This window comes from Brienomyrus brachyistius, unplaced genomic scaffold, assembly GCF_023856365.1.
Source record: "Brienomyrus brachyistius isolate T26 unplaced genomic scaffold, BBRACH_0.4 scaffold50, whole genome shotgun sequence".
NCBI lineage: Eukaryota > Metazoa > Chordata > Actinopteri > Osteoglossiformes > Mormyridae > Brienomyrus > Brienomyrus brachyistius.
This window is the reverse complement of record NW_026042325.1, coordinates 1475040-1501250: the sequence shown is the minus strand read 5'-3', so window position 1 is coordinate 1501250 and position 26211 is coordinate 1475040. Positions and strand designations below refer to the sequence as shown.

The 26211-nt window shown below is 36.9% G+C and overlaps 2 protein-coding genes across 2 annotated transcripts; both read right to left on the bottom strand.

The window, feature by feature from the left end:
- On the bottom strand, positions 1 to 4925 carry LOC125723655 (homeobox protein Hox-C11a-like). Its single transcript, XM_049000476.1, has 2 exons — positions 3828 to 4925; positions 1 to 2389 (listed from the first exon to the last, which is right to left on the bottom strand). The coding sequence occupies exons 1-2, from the start codon at positions 4516 to 4518 to the stop codon at positions 2157 to 2159; spliced, it is 924 nt and encodes a 307-aa protein (XP_048856433.1). The 5' UTR covers positions 4519 to 4925; the 3' UTR covers positions 1 to 2156.
- A 9658-nt stretch (positions 4926 to 14583) lies between these two features.
- Positions 14584 to 18479, bottom strand: LOC125723654 (homeobox protein Hox-C12a-like). The gene is made up of 2 exons (XM_049000475.1): positions 17839 to 18479; positions 14584 to 16865 (listed from the first exon to the last, which is right to left on the bottom strand). The coding sequence occupies exons 1-2, from the start codon at positions 18449 to 18451 to the stop codon at positions 16627 to 16629; spliced, it is 852 nt and encodes a 283-aa protein (XP_048856432.1). The 5' UTR covers positions 18452 to 18479; the 3' UTR covers positions 14584 to 16626.
- Positions 18480 to 26211: the final 7732 nt, after the last annotated feature.

The window sequence follows — 26211 nt, the reverse complement described above, 5'->3', positions numbered from 1 at the left end:
AGTCCTGTCAGTGCCGAGATCTCTGGGCCAAGCAACTCGTTGATTTCTCTCTATTGCAAAGGGCTAAAGGTGACGGCCTTGACTTCACGGAAGTTCAAAGTCAATATTTAAGATTTTTACTGTTCTGAGATATTCTGTGTCTCCATGGATACACAAACGAACACATAAAGACGCACAGGCATTGTAGGTACTCACTCCCTCCCTCCCTTAAATTTCATAATTCCGCTTTTAAAATATATCCATGTGTTTTTCACTTTGTGCACTTTTGCTCCATTTTGTAGTAGGCCTATTTCACGTGGCAGAGAGGGATATATATTAATTCCCCCCGATCTGTTCGGTCTTATTTCAGCCAAATACTTTCCTACCAGTAGGGATGCAGTTAAACGCCACGTGGTCAATAAACTTTAGTTTTATAGGCAGTTTCAGTAAAATCGCGTATACAGGCTGCTTTGAAATAGATGTCCAAGTTGGAGCGGCCATTTATACGGATACGCGTTATTCAGGGGATTTGAGCTGTAGAGTATCGAACGATCCAGAGTAGATTACTGATTTCATCAGCTCAAGTCGCAGTGAGTTTTACTTATTTGCTGTTTACGGCGGAAGTGTGACTCCACTGAACAGACGGTGCAATTAAGGAAAAATAGCTGTTTAGTGCCTCTGTCTTTATGACAGTGTCTAGACTGGAAGAGTTTTGAGATGACCAGTGGCTGTTTCCTTTAGTGACCACTGAATTAGCCTTTTTCGTCTCACGCCGCTACTCGGTGTTGCGTTATTTCCAGTCCAACAAGTCAAAAACGCGAGAATCACCCCATTCCCACACACATATAATAGCAATGTGTTTTCCCTTATGTGCAAGTCATACCTGGACGAAAACCAATTCAGCATTACGTTTTCCTAATTATTTGCAGATTGATCTGCTCTTGTATGAATGGGGTGATTGTGACGTGACTGCATAACGACCAAATGAATAGAATACAAACCAAAATTACGATTATATTTATAATTAACGATTTGTAAGAGGATAATACAAAACATCTAGAATTTGTGCTAAGATGAATTTATGGCTGATTCGCCACAATTCCCCCCTCCCCCCCGTCTGCAGTGTAAAAAGTAAATAGATTGTTTTACAACTAGTTTCTAGAAGGTTATAATGTTGTCTTAAATAATTATTTTTTAAATTGGTATAGGACATCAACAAAATAAATCACAGAAGCACGAGGAGGCCTCAGTTCAGTATACAAAAGCGTGTCACAAAGTAAAGCATTCGAATGGACGCCCAGGGCAGCTGTAGCTTAAACTAAACGCCAAGTTTGAGAAAGCTATGAAACAGTTATTTCATAAAATTACTATGATAACAGCCTAACTGCGATTCAAAATATTATTTACAACAGTATGAATGTAGATGTTTTGTGAATTAAATAGCTGTGCATTTTTATTTTACATTCTTGTTTTACTCGGTGCAGCATGATATCCGCATTCTCCATCCGCACGACAAAGACAACTGAACGTACTGAACTCAAGCTGATACAGAGATCCGGCTTCGAAATAAGTTTTAAAGACATATATACAGTCAGAAATGGAGCGTTGCATAGTCTTTACGAGGAGAATTATCCCGGTACAAACTTCTCACATCACAGTTTGAATATCACTTTCTATGTATAATTCGACTGTCTTCCGTTTGTCATGCAGAGGGTAAGACTCCAGGACTGAAGAAACAATTAAGCGTATATTATAAAATATAAAGTTCGTGAATCGTGTTTCGTGAATATTACATATTTTACAAATAATATACGATGCATGCGAAATGAAAAACAAAAGAAGGTATAGGGCCTACTGATAAACATTTAGGAGTTTAAGAGCCCCTACATCGTTTTCACAAATTTGCAACCTTCCAATACGAAAACTAAAATTTAGAATGCTTTAGCATCTGTTTTTAGAGTCTTTCAGAATCTGAAAAAAGTCTTTCGCTGGTTCCTATTTTTGAGAGCATAATATTGCGCAAATTACCTCAGAAAACACAGTCTTCAAAGTCCAATAAATTTATGCTGCCGCGTTATACATTTTAACTGTATGAACCTTATCTTCCCTTCAGTAAAAAGTTGATGTTATAATTTCAATCATAATACTGATGCTTAGTTAATGATAATACTTGCTGTTCACAATAGAGGATTGCCAGAAAAATATTGCAAACGATCTCGGCTTAATTTCTTTTCTTTCATTCTGCGATTCTGAAACCAGATTTTGACCTGTCGGTCTGTCAGGTTCAGCATTCGGGAAAGTTGCAGACGTTTCTCCTTGTTAATATAAACGTTGAAGAAAAATTCCCGTTCCAGTTCCCGGATCTGAAACTTGGTGTATGGACATCTCTTCTTCCTTGCGCGTGGAGTACCTCGAAGCAAAGAGGAGATACAAGGTCAAGTCGTTTTTTTGTCGTTCAACAAATAAGAATGTGGTCAGTAAACACAAAATATAGGTAAAGTATTCAAAAATAATGGTGCACATATTGTATACCTTGAATCAAATACGCGTTTCCGATTGTCACTTCGTGCTACAATACGTGTGTTACATTCCACTTTCAATTTAAATATATCAACGTGGCCGTGTTAAAAAACGCTTTACATATATCATGTCAGTTTTCTTGAGTATTTTGCATCATAGGAAAATATTTTAAGATCCGCTATAGTGTCTGTAGCCAATTTACAAGGAAAATGCAACAATGAATGGACGAAAAGGCCGGAGTATGAAAACGCCAACTCTAACTTCAGTTACATGAATTTCAGATTCAAAAGACTGTTGCTTGTATCTAAAATCAAGTCGGTTTCCTCCATTCATACTCAAACCGCTAACCCTGAGCAAGGTTGCGAGTTCGTTCATTTCACGTTTTACTAATTGTTGTACTTGGCAACAGCATTAGCCGTTATTAAACAATGCATTTTTATACAATTTTTCACATGCCATAAAGAAGGAGTTTATAGTACAATATATATCGCGATATACAGATTCATAGAAACGTATTTTCAGAAGGAACCCTGTATGTCTGCTTTGGCCTAAACGTTTCGACAGATTTTTTTTACTACCGAGGACACAACAACGAGACATTTTACCTTAAACGTACTAAAATGCACACTGTTAGGCTACTTTAAATTAACGATGATTATTGTGATGATGACGATGGTGGTGGTGATGATCTTATAAATGTATGATTTGAAGCAATGCTCTGATTAGCCCATGCAAGGGTCTGCTCTGAGGCTAGTCCTTATATTTTAATACAATTGATTTTATTTTTTAGTCTAAACAACGTCAGAGCTCACATTTTCTATTTACACTGCATTAGAAGAAATAGTCTACTACATAAGAACCTTGGTGAATTCGCAAGTAAACAGAAAAATGCGTTCACACCAACGTTTTATGAACTAGATTCAGTTTCCTCCATGTTACGTTTGGGAGTAGCTATGTCGTCTAAAATATATGTGTTAGCAAAATTGCATAAAGGGTCGCTCAAAGATATTTCACAGGACGTCAAAAGTAGTGTTCTGCCCAATTGGTTTTTCGAAATACCCTAAAACGTGCAAGTTCATGATCAAAGTTAGCATTTGTCACAATAGCATGCTCTTAAAATTTCACAGACTCTGAGATAGTCGCGCCTGTGTATAACATCCCTTTTTTTCAAAGCGTTTTCCCATCGTAAAATTCTTCGCATTGGAAGAAAGAGCTTTGTAGGTTATAATAAAATCCACTGAATGCTTATAAAACTCCACATAAAATCTGACCGACAAAACACCGGGCTAGTCCCTTCACCTTTTTCCATTTACAGCTTCGGTACCTACTCGAATGGCTGTTCTTGCTGGCGTTTCCATCCTTCGTGCCTGAGGAAGACCCGCAGGATCCCGAATTTGTATTTTCTTCCTCATCCTCCGCGTCCTTTTCCGGTTCTGTAGCGCCGGAGATCGCGTTCGAAGGCTGGGACTCTGACTCCAGCTTGCTCGTCTCGCTTTTGTGTAAACAATTCTCTAGCTGGTTGTCCACAGCGCATTGTGCACTCTCGAAAAAGCGATCAAAACCTTGAGGAAGAACGTTGTTTTTCCCCACGCTCGAGTAAAAACCTGTGGATGAATGGTTGGCGCTAGGATGGTGATGGTGGTGATGGCTGTAGACAGTCTCGTTTTTCATAAGCATTTCTGTCATGGTGGATGGCGGGAGACAGTCCCTGTGCATCAGGTCCTCTCCTGTGTAGCAGGATGCATAACTGCTTCTGTGGTGCCATTTACTGGACGGGTCCAAACCGTAGGAAACCTCTCGAACCGGTTGTACTTGAGACAGATTTGTGGAATAAGGGTAGGTGATTTGCCGAGACGGGGCCTGTGGTAGAAACGAAGAGACCGCAGAAAATTCGGGCACATAATAGGTGCAGCTTGGGAGATAGAGGTTGGAGGCGCACCCTGCCCTGTCCCCAAACTCTGAAGTCCTGTCTTTGCGCGTTTGGGAGCAGAAGTTGCCTAGATTCACCGAGTTAAACATCGTTCGCTCGTTCTCGGTACTATAGATAGATGTTTTGGATTCGAACTGCAGGAGGGGAAATTTGGGAAGGCGAGATGACGTGCTATCCGTCTAAGTCGCTCGGAGACACGTGATCGAAAGTAGATATTGTCATATATCAATTTGGAACACTTAGATGGGTAGGAGTGGTTCACTTAGGTATGATCTAGGAGGTTCAAACGATTGGTTTCGAAACGCCACTGCAGCATTATGAAAATCAATAGCAGATTTCTTACCGCTTTCATAAGGCATTCCCTCTAGTTGTCATCAAGAGCGTAAACCAGCAACACAGAACCATATTTTTCTAATGTATTTCCTTTTATGCGTAAGATTATCGTTGATCTTGCATTTACACTAAAACCAGTATTACTCGTGGATTTAGTAACGTATATATTTCGTATTAGCTATACATTTTCAACTGACCCTTTCTGAATTAATATTTTGCCATTTAATTAATAATAAATACATTTCCCCCGTAGCAATTCCACAACGATGTTCAAAAATTCCCAGTAGTATTCTGAGAGTTTTATAAACATTAATTACCTGTAATATTTTTAGCTTTAAATTGTGGTTGATATTCCATATTGCAAAGCCATGACTGGTATGCTTCATTTTATACTTACGTTTTTAAAATAACTTATAATGTGGAGTCGGAGAAACTGAGAATATGAACAGTAAATTACTTCTTAAAGGTCTAAACTGCTGGACTTGAATCCCTTACAGCTGAAAATCTTATATGGCGCCAGGACTTGAAAAATCACATTGCAGTAAATGTCGGAACAGAATTTAAACCTAGTGATATATCTGGAAATCACAATAAATAAGCAAAAACAAACCAATTTAAATCAAAATTTAACTAAAGGTATATTTTAGCAAATATAAATAAACAAGCAAACAAACAAATAAATGCATCATAAAAGAAGTCTCGCGGTTCCTTAATTTTTTCTCACACCAGTTAGTTTATTTATGAATATTGATAGCTGATATATATATATATATATATATATATATATATATATATATATATATATATATATATATATATATATATATATATATATATATATAAGCGAGTTCGATGTCTTTAGATTTTAGACAGTCTCATAATATACGGAATAATAGTTTATTGATGAATGTCATTACAAATGTGCGTGTTAATAGATTAATATATTTTCTTATATATCTTGGTAATTTGAGATGAGAAATCCACTGGAACAGGCCAGTACGGTAACCACAAATCGCGAGCACAATAGTAGAAACATAATTATTTATGTAATCGTTTATATGAGACTTACATACAAATGGCTGGCTGTATTAGAGGAACAATAGTCGTACTATAGTTTGTTTGTACCTTGTCCAGTAGGCTGTGCAAATTTGACTAACGTTGAGACTCTGTGAAATCTGGTTAATGCATCAGAACAACGGCGAAATGATACTGGTCGCATAAGAGGCGTTAGTGTCCTAGATTTTACTAAAATGTAAGAAAAAAATTTAATAATAAAATTATATGAAAGGAACACGAGGAAAGAATAAAAGACGCGCGATTGTATCTTAAGGCATTAGTCGAACAGGTACACGTACTTTTATGGGGAGACTATGACAGAAAAAAACTGATTAGAGAAAACAAGTAAATGATAATGTCTTAAACTAGGCTTTTAATGTTAGAAACATCCATTCCTACACCTATAGACTTACAAACAAGCGCAGAGCCTCTGAATAAGCGGAAGAGCTGCGGCCGTTGATGAAAGGATTGAAGCGCCGGACTTGTAACACCAAGTACAAAGAAAGCAGACCCCTACCTAGACACAGCACTTGAATTTGACCACTAAACTCCTCACCGGCTCCTACCATAAAAGAGCGACCATAGCAAAGGGACATTCATCTGCAATATCAGAGAGTGTAGAAAAACGAGACCCGAACAACAAAAGTCACTTAAAAAGGCATCCCTCCAAAAGGCTTATCTACGACCAGAAGGCTCACTCGTGTGCGTAGGACGTTATACACGACTTACTCAAATAATGCAAAACATAGAGGTAAATTCAAAACAAACAATGCATAATATGAGCATACTGGATTTACCTCACTCCACTTTATCATGATGCCTGATAGTAGGGAAACTAACATCTTATTATTAATACTTTTATATTATTTAACCTTCATTGGAACCACTAGTTTACTTTCCTACGTCAGTTCACGCCAGTTCACGTTATCTGCCTATAATCTCTTACAACCCTGAGAACTGAGATCTGAAACGGATACCGATATTTCCTTAAGGCTTTCGTTAATATATTTTTTCCACAGTAATGTGACCCAGAAATGACCTATTTACTTGACTTAGGTGTACTTAGCTTTAACGTTTGTTTTCATGAATACAATAACTGAATAACGTAATTATACTTGGGAAGCAAAGTATATGCTGTCAAAAGCAAAAAATGTCTACAAGCTACGAAATTTCCAGTCTTGGGACCAAAACTGGTGTTGTAAATATTTGACATTCTCTGCTTCAAAACAACACCGTTGGAGAGCGGATTTTCAAAGACCTTTTACGACATCTGTGTGTGGAATCTAAGCAAGGCCTCTCTGTTACGCGCTATAATAGTAAAACAGCTAAAGAATTAAAGAAGGCTCTTTGAAAAAAAGACCAAATTAAGAAAACCTGTTGTCCTTTCAGGTACGCATTGGTCATGTTGGTCCGACTATTGTATCTTCTCATAAATTCGACCAGAAACGAGGACTAAATGTGGCAAGCGTGTGAAATAATATTATTGTCCCCTCATGGCCAAGATAAATTTGATTGGATGTAAGCCAGACTATTAAATTTGGTTGTATGAACTGTGAACAGTTCGCGGCAACAACCAAAAGGCGTTCATTTTTACAGTGGTCTCGGGCAACACATTCGGCCGTATCATCTCAAAATATTGAGACGCATGCTTTATACATTGTATACAAAACGCTATGAACAATATGTAAATTTCTTTATTATTTTGTGAATCAATGTACCTTCGTTGTTATGGCAAGTCAAGTACTGATAAAATAAGATTGTTTTCCGTTTTCTTTCTTTTTTTTTCAATATATCGCTTTGACAAGCAACGTCATGGTCACAGAACGAACGGATTGATCTTGACCGGTCTGTCTTAAAGGTTGTTCGGAAACCTGTGGCATTAAGCTGGTTTCTCGTGCAACGTTTGGGACTGGCAACGCACCCTTTGAAGATTTTTTGGAACATTTTCGAATGCTCAACTCTTGCACGTTGTTTTTGGTCGCTGTACTTTCCCACTCTTTGAGACCCATGTATACATTATAAGTCGGGAACAGACAGTAGCTCTTCACGACGTATATTTAAAGGCACATCACATATAATTCCAGGTAACGAAGGTGCTTTCAAATTATGTGGTGAACTTGTGTGTTGTTTTTTTCATCAGGGAGAACAATTATAGTGGGCAGAATGTATGCAAATGCTGCTTAGCTTCTGTGGATTATTTAGAGATTGCATTTGGAAATGCAGTAATCTTGTATAGGCCTATTTAACAAAAATATTTAATAAAAGCTTATTGTCTTTTCGACATCTTTATTGGCATGGTTGTAAATAGGCCACTTCCAAAAGAAAAAAAATAATTTAAATTAGGTAATATTATCGTTGTTGTTGTTGTTGTTGTTATAAAAAGGTATAATGCGCCAAATTGTAGGGCTGACTAGTTAACAAAAAAAAAATCAGAAAATATTTAAAATATCTACCTAACCCATGCATGAGAAACTACTGGAATATTCATTTGAATGGGAAATATGAATCAATAAACGTAAGAAATTTGCTTTTAGGGGTGGATTCTCCAATCCAAAGACATCTATTCTTTAATATTCACTGCTGGTGTACCACTCAGGGACGGATTATGGGTTGTGTGGGCCCCTGGGCAGCGGCCCCGCTGGCCGGGTCCGTTATCCGTCCCTGGTACCACTACGTTCATACATGTGACAAATAAAACTCTCGAATCAGACTTTCTCGAAAAAAAGTTCACAGGTTTATAAATTACCTACTTAAAAGAAGTATGACAGCGATAGGAAAAATAATACAAATTATTATTACTATCCGATATAGGCTCCAGTCTCCCGCCACCCTGCATATGACAAACGGGTGCAGAAAATACACGGATGCATATTGTTAATGTTAATAGCAGTATTAGTAGTAGGGGTACTTTTACATACAATACAATCCATAAGAGCACCATAATAGGTCAAGGGTATATAGTAATAGATTGCTTTCCAAAATTTGTTCACAGCAAGCGACAGAAATATCCGGAATTCCCCGCTCCTAGTATTTTGTTGAGGATGCCCCAGTACTGCTGAGCTCTCACTTGTACTGTTCTTGCCATTGAAAAGCTCGTGCCATCCATATCTCAGTCCTAGTAATAACCTTCACGCGGCCACTACTGTCATATTTCTTCTTTCTACTTTCGTTTTTTTGTTCTCTACGTGTTATTCTCTACTAATTTAATTACAACTCAAGACATTTCTGTTCGGTCCAGTATTTATTAAAACAGCGAGAGTTTTGTTAAACCAAGACGGACAGGCATGTGCTTTTACCCCAATAGGTCTATACACAGCATGGATGTCGAGGTTAATAGAACCGTACTGAGGGACACTCAGTGCATCAAAATATCACGTTCACCTGAGGTCTTCAAAACTTAGAACATTGTACTTAACAATAATAATATTATTACATATTTCTCAATATTGAATGCTTGCATTTGTATTACAGTCAGAGAGTGAGAATGAAAGAGGTAAGATTGTTATATGCTGTTACAGACCACTAGAGTGTAACAGTTTTGCTCAGTCAAAATCGGGCACTTTAAAGTAATTTGCTAGAGAATAGTATTGGAATGGAACTTGTGTGTTTAGTTAGCTTACTTTAGGTTTGTTCTTTTGTTTTGGGCAAAGCTAGCGCAGCCGTTTCTATTCCCTAAAGCTGCATCCAAATTATCGCTGTCATTTCCTTTCCCTATATTTTCGCGAGTTTAAAGTTCACTCTGTGATAGGTAAAGGACAACTGGACTGCTGTTATACAATTTTGCATTTAATACATCGCACATAATATGCCCTCCTCTCTTTGGAACATATGCACGTTTTCTCCCACGAGAAAAGGCTCCACTACAAATGACTAGAATTTAAAAGCTTGATGTGGTTTGTTTTCTCCCCGAGGACTGGTTAATACACCTTCTGTATCTTGTAGCCGAATCTATAAAACAGCGAATTAAGATAAATATGTTTTGTTTTATAGAAGGTAGATTTATGACTTACGGAACTACATCTTAATTTTCGTACCAAATATAGATTAGTTCATATCTGCTAGAGCTTTAAACATTCTGACGCATTTTCTGTATCTGTTTTAATTTCACTACCCCCGGGCTTGGGGTGTCGGAATCGATTCACTGTGGACATGTGCAATATTCCATTCCTAAAGCACAAAATGTCTCCTCACATTACTTTCCAAGCCACTCCCTTCACTGTCTCTACGATCCCGAAACACTTAAGCCTAATTAAAAATACCTACCCGAAAAAAGGACACCAGCTTATCAAAAACGGTTCTTTGCACTAGATTAGCCTTCTTCGCTTTTAGTTTCAAAACTCACTGGGATGGACCTTGAGACCCCATATATGGCGCTTTACTAACTTGACCTTCAATTTGTATGCGTTCCGCCCACACAGAGATTAGAGAACTCACGAGATGCTTTCAGTCACCCTTTAGAGCGAGAGCGGTATTGAAATATTTTACATTCACACAGTTTCAAACTATGTTTCTCTGCATTGGATACATGCACGATTTTTTTGTCGAACCTTAAATGTTTATTATTCGCTGAAGTTGAGTTGCAATAAATGTGGGTAAATTAATCACTCTAGTAGTCTATTTAACGAAGTCAACAAATTTTATAGCTCATATTGACAGTCAAACTAAACAAACCGCTTCGCCTGAAGGGATTTTTCATACCAAGTTTAGTTGTAGCGGCTCCAAGTAATCTTTCGCAAAAATTTCAGCCCCAAATGAAGACCGAACAATGTTCGAGTGACAAATGACGAACCAAACGGCTTAAGAAACGTTTTGCTCTACTTGACCAATAACCTTAAGTCTCCAGATTTTTTTAAATAAACAGATTGTTTGAAATAAAATAAACCTTCAAGCGGAGCGCACCCATTAAAAAAGTAGTAAACACATTATACGTACAGTATATGCACAACAATTTAGTTAATAATAAAATCGAACAATAATAACACGACTAGAGAAAAAAGGAAATATGTTAAGGAAACAAACTTAGAGAGATGACAACTATAGGCCTCCGTAATAACCAACGAATAGAAAGTTATATGTAAAAGTCTCGACAGCAGTAATATTTAAATAAAATGATTGTTGAGTTATTTAGCTGTTAATAAAGGCGACAGACAACATCAGGATCACCAAGCTAGCAAATTATTTTCCGCCAACTTGACAATATACTCACATGCACTCGCACGCACGAAAATAGTGCAATTTCTTTCACATATGTGACCCTCCCGCACAAAACTGTACACTTGGGTCAAAAATTAGAAATTAGGATTATGGTATCAAATGAAAAAGCACAAAAAAATCCTCAAAAAAATATCTAAAAGTACGGCCATGCGACTTCCGTACGGTTTTGTGCTGGAGGGTCTCATATATGCACAAGAAAACGTGCAATTTTTACCTGGGAAAAATATTTCTTACGCAAAATAAAAGCTTGGCATTAGAAATGTGATATAGACTGTGCTTTATATTCTAAGACTTACGTGGCCTGCTGTATACAGATAAATATAGCTTTGTGAGACACTTTTTCGTCATATCGCATTATATAGGCCTATAACTATTCACTGTAATGAACAGTCCTCACAAGATGGATAACATAAGCAGATAAAATATCCTACCGTACTCCTGAGCTCCACAAGAGAAGTTTCCAGAAATTCTTTATCCAGTCGGATGGGCTAAACCACGACGATGTCACTTTCTCAACAATTTTTAATCAAAATTAAAGAAATTCATGGACACTAACTTTGGAAACCTGCTAATTTAACATTCGTAGAAAATCTAAAGAGAATTATATTATATTATATTATATTATATTATATTATATTATATTATATTATATATTAATCCTGTGTCTGTGTGTTTGCTTCATACAATGACATATTTCTCCATTTCTCCCATATTCCGGACGCCAAATGTATGTGATTAAAAGCATTATTATCTTAAACTGACTGATCACTTTCAAAGAATCAATACACGTTTCCAAAGCACCATCGACGACGTACGGAGAACATCAATGACTGTAGTATGTTTATCTGCTTCCACTATTCAGAAATGAAGAGTATAGCTAGACAAGTTACTGCTCGTGACAAAATTCTACGTGCCGTTCTGATGACAAATCGCTAAGTACACAATCATCAATATATTCAAAAGTCAAGTTCATGTACTGTAGATAATTACACGATTCCCCATGCATTCTATCAATTGACAACTCATGATATTAATAATTCATAAAAAAATACTACTCAAATATCTCTATATGAAAACACGAAGCCGAATAGAATATCGGAAATCGTTTGTTAGTGATACGTATGTTTTCTATATATTTATGCTACAACCAACTGTTTCCTTTTATGTATAGTATTGTGAGACTCCCGAAATACTGCTTAGTTAAGCAGTAAATGTAAAGAAATCAAAGAACCAGACACTGCTTTCCTCATTTATGCGTAAACAGCATAACTGATAGGCCTGGATTATTTTCTGGATTATTTTGAATTGACATTTAGATTCATGCATTTTGCCAAAATATTATTTGATAGCGGCTCAATCTCACAGCTTTTTTTACTTTATACCTTTATATTATTTAACTGTTTTGTCAGTGTTATAAGTTAACGTACATTTATCTTCGGAAATTATTCAACAAACACGTGGCAGCTGTTCTTATATAAAGTTAGTGATATTGTCGTCATTGAGTGAAAAATTTGTCATGTTCGCAAACCTTCTGAAACGATAGCTTTATCCGCAAATGAATTCGTCAGTGGGGTCAGTTTAGAAAGAACTATAGTAACTCGTAACTTCCGTGAAACTATGGAAACAAGTAGTAACTGTGAAACTGTGTTTTTAAACCCATCATAAGCACTTACTCAGGTTATATATACAAGACATGTAATAATGCATTATAATGTTATGCGAAATATGTCTGTACTTCTATATTATCTATAGTGTGAATGTTTCCGGGAAGAATATCTGTTAACTGACGGGTTAAACCATAATGTCTTTATACGTGTAAGAGCCCAGACTCATCACAGACTGCTCTTGCTTCACATGCATTTCACATCCAAGCAGCTTCATGAGACTGATTGCGTTATAGTGAAAAGGCCACTGCTTGAATTCAGGGTGAGATAAAAGTGCACTGGATCACTGGGGAGGCGTACGTGGACACAAGCTGTAAAGGGTTGTGGTTTTTCCAATATCAAATCATATGGAGCGGTTTGGATGGATTTGGATCATTTTCAAAACAATAGAAAAAAACCTCAGTATGACATTGCGAAACATTTTTAATGTTGTGCCTGAGGGGTCAGACTCATTTTAAAGCTCGAAAACAGGACTATATGAAATATCGACAAATTTCACATCGACTAAATTAGACATTTACAATAAATCTAACAGTCAGGAGTTATATTATAAGTAAGACGATTCTGGAAAAGACGTAAGCCCTTAATGTTACTCTAAGAAACGGTTCCGAAACACATGAAACAATCCATTTTCAGGAGTGGACTGTTTTAAATATTATTCTTCAAGTGCCTGCCGGACGCAGAGGCGAATCTACGCTTATTCGATTTTATAACGTAATTAATTAATGGCAAGAATAGCTTGAAAGCGGTTAAAAGATTCCTATTGGGTTAATTGTTTGTAATAGTAAGAACACACCAGCAATCGGGGTTATTTACCATCCGCTGGCACAAAAATAATAGCAATCGGGGGGCATTTAAAAATACATAGGCCGAATATATAATAATATCGTATTAATGTTGTTAGCCAAATTCAAAATCATCTAGTATATTTCTTGGAATCCGTAATAACAACCTGGAGTGACTTGTAAGGTTAAATTCAAACTTAATCTCCATAAATTCAGTTGCGCAAATATAGTAATCAAATTGAAAACGGAATTGCTGAATGTATGTGAAATTTGATTTTCGTACGATTTCAAGCAATACGAATAATTTCGTTTGATTAAACGCTGACACCAAAAGGGAAACACGACTGTCTTCTATAGGAGCACTGTCAGCTTCCGGTCACTCTGATGATAATCGGAGCGAATGTATATACCTTCCTTGAACGCACTGAAATAAGTCAGCGGTCTATTTCATGTCACAAGTTAAACCATGCAAAAGGAAAATGTGAATACGAGGACGAATTATGATTATAACGTTTTATTGAAATGGGGGATAAATACGTATTTATTGAATACGCCTACATAAAGGATACATATTGTGATATATATATTATAAAACCCATAGGGCAAGGGGTGATGTTGACCTTTTCAGTAAAACAACAGCATATAACAGCATATACGTCTCGTAACAGCACTCACACTCTGCCAAGGTTATACCAACAGTTTACTATATAAAAGGGGAAAAGTGGAAGAGTATACAACGATTATGTCAAATTACAGGGAATAAAGGACCCTACTGTAAAATAAAGTTGAACGGTTTCCTGTTTCATTTGTCCCCATATCTTCATATGGATTTGTAAAACCTTAAGTTAACGGCAGGAGAAGCCTTTCAGCACAAATATATAATTTCACTGGACCCTCTTAGCAGTCTTGTAAAAAAACAGAGCTGGTACTGCCAGATTTACAGAGAATATAAAATGACATTTACTGTCATTATGACACGGAGTTAAACCAGTAGGTGTTTTGCTGAATTCGGAAGAGGAAGTCATTTAATGAAATAAGGTGCTATGCAAAGCGCATTACGTCTCTGGCATACACGTATTTAGGAAAAAAGTTATGATACATGTTTTATTGGTACATTTGCAATTTTTATTAATGTTCAGAAACACATATTGATACATTCCGTCAAAGTGAGTCGCATGATACATTATTATACAAGAAAGCGTTTTACAAACGCAGATATGAATCCGTACATACGAATTGGTACTTCCGTCTAGATAATCTAGAAGTGGGAAAGATTCAATGGATTACACAGGATATGCAACCAAAATAGCAATCATCATTGTCATTATCACGTTTCTTTATTTTAGGACAAGATACACAGTTATTTGAATCACATTACACGTATGACATACGAGCAGCACCAGAGATATCAAACGGGGACGCCAGCCGGACCACATCATCGTCTGCAAACTGCCCAACTTTTTAGTCCTAAATTTCATCACGGTTCCCCGCTTCAAACCACTCAAGAAATAACATACAACGTAAAGCTTTTATATATTGGATTACTATACCTACCACTGCATCTACTACTGCAGTTACAACAAACAAAATAAAGATATTGAGAACCTTTGTCAAGCAATAATGAATAATATATAAAAAGCAGAGCGTGGTTTCTCTATTTGGCGTTGTAACTGTTAATGAAAATATAATCACCGGCTAAACTGTATATATTTACGACCCTGTGTGGCTCAAGTGAGAAAATATTTTTCTTTAATATATTGCAAAAGGGCTAATTCAATACGGTCAAATATTTCCCCGCTCACGTTGACTTAATTGTCCCAGTAATTGATTTTTAGAATTTTGCATTTCTATAAGATGCGCCGGTTCTTTTCTCGTGACCACTGAGATAAAGGAACAAAACCGAATCTTTTCTCTTCAAATATTCAACCATTTGAAGCAAATAAGCATATAAGTTTAATTAGCACAAAATAGCAGCATGGGCTTCATCTCACCCCCCCCCCACCCGCACCAATATACAGACACCGAAGTCCGACAGACACATAAACATATACAGATATGTAAATATACAGTTTCAGAATATTGTGTGAATTAGCACTTAGCGACTAGCTGTGTTAGAAAACAGGCTGTAGAGAAACAGATTCCGAGAGACACCGGAAGACGATCCCCTGTCCGTGACCGTGAACCTTCAAGACCAAATAAACAGAGCAGATCCGAGTTTAAATTGCCTTATTTTCTACTGATTCCGGGGGAAAAAATCCACATATCGGTCCTAGATTCACTAGTGGTTACCGAACCAGTGTAACGAAAATTCACTGTTTTCACCCGAGCCTGTACTTAGAAGTTTTAAATATCACTATACAAGGCAGCTGAAGGAGAGACACATGCCTTTCGACCTGCTGATGGCTCGGATGCCGCTAACATCATTTAACCATTTTCCTGAATTTTTAAGTTTCGGGCTCAGCTCACTAGCATTTGTTAGCTTAACGACTAGTTATTGGCACTATAATAAAGAGCTAAAATGACGACGTGAATAATTAGACAGCTAATAACTTGATTTTAATATTGCTCTACTGGGAAAAAAAGGAAAAATAGATTACTTCAGGGGTTGTACTGAAATAACAGCGCTTTACTCAGATGACTAGACCTATTTTAACAGAATGAATAACTTTCATTTACATGGGTTTAATACCGCTAGTATCGCTGAAGAAAATAAAAATTTAATATCTGCGTAAGTGTGAAAGTCATTTCTAAAACCTGACAACCTACATTAAAAGGATAATGTAAATCCTCTAAGTCGGTGGTGTTAGGGAATAATGTACAATTACATTTTCATCACCAGTATCGCCTTTTAAGTCAAGTCCACAGTCAATGTCTTGCAGTTCAAGGGCGTTGGCATCGCCTAGCGTATGAAAAGTTTTTTTTCTATCAAAAAAAATATTACATAGTATCACTTTTATCGAGAACGTTATAACTGAGATAATTACTAGTAGATATCCGATCATTTGAAACAATACACTAAAATCTAAAAGATGTCGTATATTTTGTACATGCTGGTTTACTAAGGCAAGATGGATATCTTGAAGAATTTACAACATGCTTAAAAATGAAAAACAAACAGAATCGTGGTTATAGCCCTAAAAGGTCTTTAATAAAATGACAAGGCTTGCTCCCTAAGCAACAACCTTTTCTTCTTCATTCGCCGGTTTTGGAACCAGATCTTAACCTGTTGGTCGCTGAGATTCAGGCGGTCGGAGAGCTCTCTCCGCCGCTGCCTCGTGATGAATTCGTTGAGGATAAATTCACCTTCCAGCTCGGCCAACTGCAGTTTGGAGTAGGGTTTGCGTTTCTTGCGGGTCCGGGCGTGCATCGGGTACCACGGGCCACCTGGTTGGAATACGTTTCAACGTAAGCAAGCGAACTTCAGCTACAGAGTTTATCAGAAATGATCAGTATTTAACCTTGCACAAATTCTCCACTGGTGAATCACCTAAAATTACCTGTATCTATCTATAGGCCTGTGTGCTCTAAGTTCAAATCTATGCACATGGGCTGCTGTATTAGTTAGCTATCTTAAAAGCATGCACTAAAAAGGACCATGATTTTACATTTGCAATTTCTCTCCCTAATACGTAGAAATGGCTGACTGATGTCCAATACTTCGGGTGAAAGATCATCAGATCTAAATGATTAGCGTTATAGGTCTACGTGATAGTTTCGAGTGACTTCCAGCCACATTATCAATACCAAATGTATGAACTGGATAAAAAAAGGCGGAATACGATAAATGTCCCCTTCGCCCTATTTACAGAATATACGTCACAGAGATCAGTAGCAAACTCTGTGACACGACAAGTTTTACAGCTGCAGTAAAAGTTAGCATTAACATGACGGCGCAGGTCAGCTTTCAAACACCCCAAGCTATTTTCATTTTTCGAAGCGCTATACCTGCCTACGCTAAGGGGAATCACGTCAAATCCCTTTGCATAGTCTTTCCTCATCATAACATTCGCACTATTTTTTGCTGCTTAAAGCTGTCACATCGTCCATGAGCTAAACCTGAAATTAGTTTAAATAAAGAGGAGAAGGCAAAATGGCTAAGTACTTTTGAATGACACTCAAATTTTATGAAAATCACATGAGAAAAGCCTGTGGTTAGGAATGTGTTGTCTAAGAATGCCAAGACTGAGTACCAAGATATTTTTCGCGCTACCCCTAGTGGCGCTTAGTCAAAATACAATCCAGAATAAATAGTATGTTATATAACCATATAAACAACAGAAAATGACAGGGGTCTTACACTGCACACATTATACACAGACTGTACATTTATGTCGTACGTTTAACGTGCATCACTCACCTCCGCCCGTAGCTGCACTGCCTGCTTGGCTACCAGGGGATGCCATGGTCTGAGGGATGCTTGCGAGAGTCTTGCCCCCTTCGTTGAGCATAGATGAGTTGGAATCAGATTCGAGGGACGGACAGGACGGCGGGTCTTGGATCACCTCCTCTGTCCCATAATCAAATTTAGGAAACACGCCACCACCGCTCATGCTGTTATGTAGTCCGTTATCTGACGACACCGAGGATGTGTTCATCGCCCTGTCTTCTCTCTTTAAATTGCCCCCCTCCGCGCAAGTTTCTCTGTGCCCGGCGATATTGCTGTAATAGCATTTTCCTTCCTCTTGCCGAGGTAATTCACAAGACCGGCTGAACTGAGGGTTAATGGACATGGGGCCGCTTAAGTAGGATTGAGAGTATCCGTTGCACGGCTCCGATGGGTTCCACGGGAGAGAACACACATTATCTCTTCTTGGGTAGGAGAAAGAGGGCAGACCCGCCAGCTGTCCCCCCGATGCTCTGAAATTTGGCAGGTAAAATGTGTCTCCTGTGTGGATGTTTACCAACGGTCCCACAAACCCGGGATTAAGAAGATTATGCTCGCCCATTTCAGCGGGCCTGACCAACAGCATCTAGTTTATTGCAATCTGACATTTAACATAGTTAAACCTAGAGGTGGCCCTGATTGGTCTTATTTGGGTCACGTGTTTAAGTCAATTTGCGGTACGGAAGGTGCCACCCACTAGGCTACGTCAGAAAAAAAAACCAAAACATGAACTTCTGTATTACAGGTTTTATATGCATTTAAAATACTATAAAAGATTTTATTAAAAACGGGATAGGCTGTCCTGCTTTATCCTCTTTGTATAGGAATGTCTGAATTATTTATCTGTATCTAATGTTTTTTTTTTTTAAATAACGCTCCATTTATTGATGATTAGTTAAACAGCGCATGGCTTAATTAATGGTTTGAAGGTTTTTAAGGTTCGCATTTCTGTAAGACCCTGATTTGTACAACATTTTATTTCTGAGCAAATAAGGGTTCAGTTCAATGTCACATAAAGCTGTGACGCTTCCTTTTACAGCCTTGTTTAAGAAAAGACTGATGCTCACACTCGGCACGTATTTACAGTATCGGGGCCAGAAGGTTGGGAAAACTGGCTTTGTAAAATAAAACGATATTTAATAAGATTATTTAAAGCGCATACGTTTCAAATAATTTTCACACACCTCACGCGAAAAACTTTAAGGGACAGCCCCATAAAGTTTGGCAACTATACACCGGGAAGCTTGTGACGAAGCCTCCACCCAATTCTTTTATGTGCTTTACGAGGCAGTTGAGGGGTGCTGAAAGAATTCTATCGAGCGAAATTGATTATTTGCCACTAAAAAGTGCCACGTAATGAAAAAATACTTACAGCTCGAATATTTTATAAGAATTTAATTATCTTTAATAAAAACAAGTATTATTTTATACTGCAATATTTTTAGCAAAAGAGATGCGACTTGTATTGTTTCGAGGCAGTTGACCCATACTGACAAAGGAAAAATACGTGCGCGCAATGTGGGGTTTATGACAACTGTCTCTGATGAATAAAGAAGACACAACAAGGAATTTTACAGAAATACATGTAAAATACGTAGACGGACTCATCTGCCGACCCGCGGAGTCACAGGTCAACACTTTTATCTTCTTTTGCCCGTTCTTCGTTTCTTATGATCTTTTAAGTGCAATTTTTCATGCATTTTTAGCCAAGCACTTAATTCGTTGCACGACAGCTTACATGAAATATTAAAGAGTAAACACAATATACGCCTTATTCTAGACAGTCGATCATTTAAAGTTCAACACGAATCCTTCTACGATTAATCCGTCACCATCTATTGCACTACAGTATCATTACGCACATTTAGGTTCCCTTCAAAAAAACAGAAATTACAAACTTTCAAACTTCCCATTTTCCAGACTAGTAATGACAAGAACAATAATTCACTAGGACGGTCACCTGATGTCATATTAAGTTTACAGAAATAAAATTAACTGATCGCAATACTTCTGAAATTAATCACATATTCGGTCCGAAACATGTGCATTATCCACTGCTATAGTTATAGAAGTATATTTGTAAATACATCAATTTTCAATTAATGTACAACTGCATGAGTTACAACCGAGTTTGAAAACCGAACACACCACCTTTTCAAAATTGCTCATTAACGCACAAAACAGTTATATATGATATGGTCATTTCAAAACAGCTTTCCACCTTTCACACTGATAGCGTTTACCACTAATTAATTAATGCAAAATATACACTATTTCCAGTTATATTATTCTTACGTAATATGTTTTAAGATAACTATTTATTCCAGGACCGCGCAGTAAGCAGAACGTTACGGTTTATACAGGCATGTCATAAACACGACAAAACACTTTTACGCCTTTCCAACTTGGAACTTCAAATTGCTCCGAAATTGAATAAATAAAAAGTAATTCAGTGGAGGCCTATACATAAAACAAAATATAGATCCAAAATCCATGTGAAAACAGCAATATAAAATTTTACATTCCTTTTTTTAAATTTTTGTGAACATTTATACTGCAGAGATGGTTGGCAAGTAGCCCTGTGCAAGCAAATGCGTTCCTACCAGTTAAATTATTCAGACTGGATTTTTAGCTTACCGATAACTGAGAATTATCCGAGTCCTTACTCCACACGTCAGAAACACGAGATGTTTTAAAAAAAGAAAAGCAAACGCATATCGTGAGACACACGGTCCTTCGGAAGAGCATACACACATTTTTAAAAAGCGCAAAAAAGCAGTTGTAAAAAGGTGCTGAAAGTTCTCCCTGTCTGACTCAGTTGGTCGTTTTCTTTCTTTTTTAAAGAAAAGACGCTACCAATTGGCGCTTGCCAGTTCAAGGTCACTGTCTAGTGCATTGATGTCTGGACGCTATTGAAATAACCGTCTTGGAATCTCCTGTTGTGTCGAGACAGAAGGATAACGTAAACAAAGGCATTTTTTCTTACTTGGGTTAGTTACAACTCGCAGTTTTCAGTTTTCAGTTAATGTCCTGCAGTAGTGATCTTGAATGATCATTCTAAGGAAGTTGCAGGCCTGTGAAAGACAAACACTATATGCAAAACTCACCGCATTATCATATTGTGCTGAGAGGAGCAGCATTTTCAATGGTATCTTGAAGTAAAGCTTAATATTCACACTCCATTTTGTCTAGCATTGTGTGAAAACACATGTTTCAACAAAACTAAAGTGCATTTCTGTCCATTTCGCAGAATGGAAAGAATACAGTATGCGCATATTTCTGTGATTTGTATATATATATAACGTTTGCATTAAATTAGCAAAGACCCCCAGCAGTGAACGTCAGTTAACTGACATGGAGCGCGCTAAATGATACATATTGCATAATGAAATGAACCAAAGTTAAAACATTCTTGGTGTGACACACATTATTTATATCTGATTTTAACAGCCTGGTCGAAAGGTCAGCCGAACGAAACTGTAAGAATCATTTTTATCGAAATAAGTTACCTGAAGCTATGATAATAGTAAGATAATAGGCTCTGTGGCATATAAAGGACAAATTCAAAAAGCATTTCTCCCTCCCTCTCTCTCTCTATCTCTCTCTCTCTCTCTGTATATATATATATATATATATATATATATATATATATATATATATATATATATATATATATATATATATATATACATATATATATACATATATATACATATATATGTACACAAACACGCGCGCGTGCGCGCGCAAACACACACACTAAAAGGTACAAACTAAAAAGGACACAGTAATTATTACTTAATACTGTATTAAACATCATAGGCAAAATTATGCGCAATGGAAGATAAAAATTAGGGCACTATGCTTAAAAATGACATTACAAAGTTACAATAATAATAGTAATTACAACAACAATAATAATAATGCCTCCCTGAAAGGCTCATGTAATAATAGATCATCTTTAAATTATATTAGAAGAATAATGTACACTGAAATTTCCAAAGGTAATAGGCCTGACACCTAAACACTGCATTAATGGTGTGAATCTTTGCACAAATAATTTTCCAATTTGCACGTCATAACTATTTAGACACGTATATCATTCTATATATACACTGAAACAACCAAAACTGGCAGAAATGTAACAAAAATACACGACGATTCCTACAAGGGAATTACGACCTGAAAATGGGATTTTAATCATTATAGTAATTTGGAAACAATGATTGTATAAATGAAACAACTGGTTTATTTCTTAGATCGTTAGCTTTCACCCACAGGTGTAAAACCAGCGGGTGTCACGCGACAATATCCGGCCCGTGACGTTACGAAAGGATAGAAGGATCAAGATTTACCCGTCCGACTTTTCAGTGTAAAATTACTTGATTTTAGCAAAATGTGATTTATCAAAATTAATCGGTTTATCACAGATTAATTTAGCAGAAATGTGATTCTCAATTATAAGGCACTGAACAGGGGAGAGCTACATGACTGTTCCATGGGTCTCCTTACTACCCTAGTCGCATGTTTAATTCCAGTATCCTTGGAATTGTTATGTAAAGTACAAAAAATATGTATTACTAATATTTATTGGCCGAACTCGAATTCCAGTGATTCGTTTCGTTTAACATACAAATTCACTTTCGCTTCGAAGGCCTACAGAAAGGCGACTTTTTCTCCGCCTCTTTCACTTCCTGATATTTTCATCTTACAACCACCAGAGGTTATCATCCGCCTTCTACTTGCCTCCTTTGCTCTGGCCATCCGCATACAATGTTCAGTGATATCTGCATCAGCAGGGCTCTCAGCTAAATCCCAACCAAGAGGCCGATTTCTGAATCCATCTACATGCCCGATGGAGCGGATGAATGAAAAATACAAATAACGGTACGTTAAGTAATAATGTACGGTCCTGATAACCCTCATTACAAGCTACCATTTTGAACACACGAAATACTATTTAATAGTAGACTACTCGAGTCGGCTTCCTTCAGAAATCATGCTGTGTCTCGCGAATGTTCTGTAACTTTATTTCTTATGTACTAACATCGTACCGTACGTTAAAACGGTAGTATTAAAATGATATTACACAAACAGCGTTTCACAAGAACATCTGTTAATTAAAATGGCCGTTTTTTGTTTCAACTTATTTTGCAAGGTCATGATGTGATATTGAATAAAATATCTTTTAAACAAAAATACTTTACAGTATGTCTATAAATGTAGGTCTTCCTTATTTGTTTTTACACGTTAGAATACTACTCGTTTGCCCCATCAAAACGTTTTCTTAAAATGTGAAAAAAATCACGTAGTGTAACTTAAACCGTTTTATCGAGAAAATTACGCATTTTAAACATTGATCAACTACGGAATAAAATCTCAGGCGTTCTAAAATCTGGTCTCAGCCATGGTCCATCAATTGAATCAGTTTCTTTTAAAATAATTTTCCTTTAATTTAATATTGGCTTTTATAGTGAGAGAACTATTATTGATATTCAGTTAAATTAATAAACGGCTACAATATCAAATTTCAATATAGGAAATCTCAATGACGTGATGTGGCTCGCGACAAACATGCAAGATAATATAAAATACATTTTGTGCTGAGTATAACATAGCACCCATTTCATAGTAATATAGAAATTCAAACTAACATTATATTTTAATAAACGTTACAATGTAAATATTTTTCACGAACTTAATAAAACTCATAAAGCATCGATTTATAGGATATCGACTTCAACTTACAACTTGGCTTTTAACCATATGGATCTACTAAAAACTGAACGCAATTATTGAGTCCTTTGGGAAATTTCAGTTATAATATTTTATGAAAACGTCATTAACACTCATACTTGTCCGCGCTGCAACCTTTATCAGAAGGATTAGAGATTGTAGAGCCGAAAACTCGTCGACTTCAAGCCTGTATTTCCTTTAATCTGTTTCAGGTGATTCATTAGTTTGAAATGGTATGTATGATCCACGGCACCATTTCGGTTATATCAAGCAAATGGATTGTAAAGGGTCCACATATTCCTCCTAACTCACATCGCATGAAAATAACGTACTTTCAAAATGGCCCTGCTGGGTGACGTCTGACTGATGACCCGCAAATGTCACCCAGCGCACCGGTCTCAAAGCTTAAAGCTAACGAAAATCTTATATTTGCAATATGATGACGATTTGACATTATGTTACTTGTTACACGTATCAAAATAAACAGTAATGCAACAGTTAAAATGAAATCTAAAACAAATAATAATTTAAGTTAAATGCTGAGGTTGATTCATAACGTCATGTAAAATATGACATAGAGATTTCTTGCGTTTCCTATTTTATAGCGTTTCGTCTTATTACTCCAGCCGTCTAGGCCTGAAAAACTGCAGCTTGTTTATACACACAGCGCTGAATTATGCGTTATAACCGTCTTCGCCACAGTCCCAACAAGGAAGTACATCATTGCCTATTAGTTATGCAAAAGTAGCTGTGATGTCAAGGTCAAAGTGACTGCATAGTCACGGTCAAGGGTAGGCAAGGCGTGACGTCAGCAACCCCAAAACCGAGAACGTGCAGCTGTTCCCCAGTCACACCTTGTTAACACAAAAATTGTTAGTGTGGATTTTAGGAGGTAAGCTGAACAAGAAATAAGAGAGAGCAGACGCGGGCTTGTCAGGGCACGTTAATAGCAGGCGAGGCTGCTTTCTTTTCCTTCTTAGCCATGTGTAAGTTTTTAAAAATTGAATTAAACATAGCTTCAGTATTCCGTAGCATCTTATGATATTTTCAATTTGACCTTTATAATCAATCGAGCAAGATTATGTTATCTTACTTCAGTTTGTAAGCTAAACATGAAATCATTTAAAATAAAAAAAAAAAATAGAGCAGCAGCCCGGCTTGTAGAAATTCCCAATTAAAGGCTTAGATGCAAAGTTTAAGTTTAAGAGATAAAAACACCCTTCACGTCACATCCGCTCGGTTTTTTTTCTGTTGGTTACCGTGAGAACGCATCTAAGTCAATTAACACAATATACGTAAGAGAAATTAACCTGCATAAAGAGAAAAGACACATATATTTACTCAAATAAACAAGAATGATATATCAATGTATGATATTAACTACCAAATATGAACAAACATCTACATGCCTGTGTAATCCATAAGATCGAAACGTGTCACAAAATTAGGCTGTTTGCATAATAATAATAATAATAATAATAATAATAATAATAATAATGTACTGGACCGGGGGGGGACCGGTTTGAAATAGGCACGTGCATATACAACAAACAAAAGCATAAAAAAATATATTTCTTCCAAATATGATGTGAATACAAAATTTAAACTTATACGCATTCAGGATCTGTCTGGTTTTGCTTTTTTAAAAAATGTCTAAATATGCCTGCATCTCAATAGTGAACTTATTAACAAAATTTCACTGCATAAAAACATCCAAATATGTTGACCTGCAGAAAATTAAACTAAAAATCCACGCCCAATTCAAAATGAAAACCGAAAATGTAAAAATTTATCCTTGGAGAAAAATAACCGCAGTGACCAGATGCAGACACGCTTACAGCTGATGGCAATAACTGGCACCAAAATGGTGATGTTGATTATATTTACACGATATTGGAAACTTACTTGGCGGGCAGACGATGAAGTCGGTTTACCTTTGGTTGATTTCCTTGCACAAGGCCCTTGCAGGAACTTCACCGCGCACACCAACGCATCTATATCAAAGCCTAGCAGATATCGCTATGCGCCTTACATTGGCGAGCATCGGACCCATTGGACGTTGCTGTATAACAAGTGCTCGCAGTGCTCTTACTCTCAGTTCAACTTTCCGCCTTAACAGGCACCGTAACGCAGAACAGCCAATGCACTCTACAACAGCAGCAAACGAGGAGCTCACAGAGGAGATAAACACTCTTGTTGTGTATACCATGCAGATTTCTGTCCCCTTATACGACTGCAGTGCCTGTTTGCAACAATAATTTGCTTAGGCAACAAGTATTCTCTAACGACTATTAGGCCTACAGGTTTTTAATGGAAACATACATGTAGGTTAAATAAACGTTCACAGTTTCATTGCATAAGATTTTTTATTCATACAGGGTGTCAATTATGGCACACGCTAGGAAAATAATAGTCATTCAGGCTGATAATACGTGGAAGGCCAGGTTAATGACGCACTTTTCAGAAGTTGGAATGGATGATCAGTTTGCGGTCGAGAAAACAGACAAAATACACAAAGAACATAAAGAAAATATCAAGTTGTGTTGTTTTTTATTTTTTACATTAACCATTATGGTAGGGTGCTTTAATGACCGACACAATAGAAACATA